This window comes from Phyllobates terribilis, unplaced genomic scaffold, assembly GCF_046119375.1.
Source record: "Phyllobates terribilis strain yellow unplaced genomic scaffold, ASM4611937v1 Scaffold_4886__1_contigs__length_56285, whole genome shotgun sequence".
Taxonomy (NCBI): Eukaryota; Metazoa; Chordata; class Amphibia; order Anura; family Dendrobatidae; genus Phyllobates; species Phyllobates terribilis.
In genome coordinates this window covers 36,749-39,928 of record NW_027367635.1, presented here as the reverse complement: position 1 = coordinate 39,928, position 3,180 = coordinate 36,749, and the positions used below count along the sequence as shown (strand labels likewise).

The window sequence follows — 3,180 nt, the reverse complement described above, 5'->3', positions numbered from 1 at the left end:
GGCTCGCTTGATGAGTTGATGGTCTGTTGAGAGCCTATATAACATCTTGATCTCTTAAAAAAACATCTTGATCTTGCTTTGATCGTGAAAAACTGATAAAAGAGTCCGTTGGTCATGATTTTGGCTCACTTGATGTTCTGTTGAGAGCTTATATTTTTGCTGTCTGCTGCAATATATAACATTTTGATCTTGCTTTTAGAGAATATGGAAAATGTTGATCAAAATGCCCCCTGCTCTGTGGAATTTGATCACAATAACATACAATTGGATAGACCATGACTTGAGTGTAACATATTTGAATTTCCCTTGCAATATTGAAATTGACATGACTTAAGTGTACATACTTCAATTTCCCTGACAGTCTTAAACATCTTGCTTAATCTATGGAGTATAATATACACATGGTTGAGACTTCGACTCGATTCTTTTTATCTTTCTTTCATTTTGCGTCTTACTAGGTTGAAAGATAAAAAAAAAAACTCGATTTCCACTTCCTCAGATCAAGATGGTTGAAGTGTGGTGGTCGCTTATCGGGACAGCCATCCCAGCTGTCATTGCCGGAAACGCCATAAGGCTCAGAAAAAGACGAGCGGAGGAGCAAAAACTAAAATCCGCAGGCGGACGCGAGAAAAACGGCGACGAGATTTTCGTATGCGAACGGGTTTGCACTTCGAAAAGGATGTTGAAAAAGCTCGGTTCGTTCTCAAAGGACCCGACTCCTGATACGTGTGTGACAGTGTGCGGCGTATCCGAGCTCGATGCTTGTACCGACGCTTGTGCTCGAACCGTGTGCGTTAATCAACACCAAGTACCAAACTGGAACGACATTTGTCTTCGCCGCTGCCAAACTGAATGCTTGAAGCTCTCAAATTCTTCTTCCAGATCTTAGTCTTATGCTCTCTAAGTCATTGATTTTTGTGTTTATCATACCATTCTATACATTTTTCTGTCATCAGTGTATACCATTATATTCCTTGATGTGCTATTTTGGTGTGAAAAGTAGATTTTGAAGTAGTATTTGGTGTTTAAGAAAAAAGTTGCGGTGTTTTGAAAAGTAGCGATTGAGGTAATATTTTTAAAATGTAGTGATAGAGGTATTGTTTATACATTAATAGCGATCCAATGTATAATTTGAAACACTAATACTATTGTTACTAAACTTATTAGAGATTTATTTGCGATAATCTTTTTAGATGATTTAGGTTTCTTTTAATTGTTAGGAAGTTATCATGTCTATTTCACACAAAAATTTTTTGGCCAAGACTTCATTACAAATATATTTTTATTGATATCCTTTCTTGCACAATCGTAACAATTGAATGCAAATACCTAATGCTTAACAGAAACTGCAAGTAGGAGACCTAGTTTGAAGGATTAAGCTTAATAAGCTAGGTTTTGGTTGACTCATCTGAGCAAAGAAAATAACACATGCAAATGCCGCGTACAGTATCACATTTTCCTTGACCTTGTTTCTGGTGTTCTGCACAGTATTGATCGCAGTTGTCGCAAAAATTATATTCCATTAAGCATACAGTTCCCTCCGCATCTTGAACCATTGATCCAACTGCATGCATCAAATTAAACCAAGATTAAGGTTAGAATAATGCTGTTAATTAGTATACCATGAGAGCTGACAATAGCAATACTTACCTATTGCGAGGAAAAGCACCATTAGGATAAAGAGAGAAGTGAATCCTTTCGCCATTTTTTGAGTTGAGATGATCGATGATAATCAAGTTTGCTATTTAAATGCAGTCTGTATCTTGATTAATAGAATGTTAATAAATTAGTGCGTTGTTTATGGTCAAAGTACATGAATGTGCATTTATATTGGGAGATTACCATACACAAATACATGCATTGGCTCATTACTGACATCAATTAGTAAAAATACAGGAAAGAGAACTGTATCTGTTTTTTTTCTATGTACGATAACATGTGATAAATGAGGAATAGATTTGCGAGATGTGTAATATTCTAGCGCGAGTTTTAAAACTTATGAACCACGTAGATTGTATATTTCCTAATTTACCATGCCAATGAATGATGAGCTAGCTGCCTTAGCCGGGGTGTTAATGAACTCGCTAATAACGGCCCGACACCCTCAATAGCCCCGACAAAAAATAAATCCGTTTTCACTCAAGAATGCCCTAGGAAAGATGATAAGACATGCAATTATCATGTACTGGGCGAATAAAAGATATTAGAGTGGTTTTTATTATGTCAATTGAGTATGTGAGTTACGTTTCAAATGTAATTTTACCCTCTTACTATATAAAGGGGAAAAAATTTCCACTAGTAATTTTGCCCTGTTATTAATTGACAAATAGAAAAATAATTTATACTGTTATTATGGGTTCCTTTGGGTATGCTATTCCTTGAGTTGAATGAGATTTTTTCAGCTCAAAATAGGTTGTTCGGATGGATTTGAGAAATGAAGGTATTGAACTCCATCCATCACCTACACTCCAAGGGCGATGAATTCATTGAAATGTTGAAGGAAATGGAGGAATGAAATTCCATATTTATCCTATATTTATTTTCCTTTCATTTTCTCATCAAGTGATCATTATCCCCAACTCTTTAACTTCAACTCACATAAATTTAAATACCAAACACCAAGTTTTACATATTCAACTTAAACTCCTAATTCAACTTCTACTAGATTCGCTCCTAATTCAACTTCAGCTCAATTCAACTCGGCCACATTCGAGCGGGCCATATAAACCTAGAACAAGGATCAATTGTAAAATATCATTAGGGTCTAAAATATGAAACGCTTCACGCCGATATCTTAGTGTAATTTTAAAATATCATTAGGGTCTAAAATATGAAATGCTTCACGCCGATATCTAGTGTAACATTTCCTTCAAGCTAATTTTTCCATCAAGGGTAACATTGTCATTTCATTATTCAATTATTTCCCCCAATATCTAGTATTCATCGTCTTCCCCAGTTTCACCCTAAATTGGCATATGAATTCGAATATCATTCATCATTCTCCTCCTTTGTTACTTTGTTTTGTCTAGGTCAGCTAGTCCGTCAGGGAGTGGTTCTCTGATGGCGATGCAAAATGAGTTGATGAAAGAACTACAACGTTGAACCGAATCAACACTCGGATGTCGGCTATGACAATTTTTCTGTTTTGAATTGGCATCATTGAAGGTGATCTTGTGAAGC

The 3,180-nt window shown here is 35.9% G+C and overlaps 1 protein-coding gene across 1 annotated transcript; it reads left to right on the top strand.

Annotated features, from left to right (window-relative positions):
* Window positions 1–505: 505 nt before the first annotated feature.
* LOC141249638 (uncharacterized) lies at window positions 506–889 on the top strand. Its single transcript, XM_073669719.1, has one exon. It carries the CDS (start codon window positions 506–508, stop codon window positions 887–889), a length of 384 nt encoding a protein of 127 aa, XP_073525820.1.
* The last annotated feature ends 2,291 nt before the right edge of the window (window positions 890–3,180 follow it).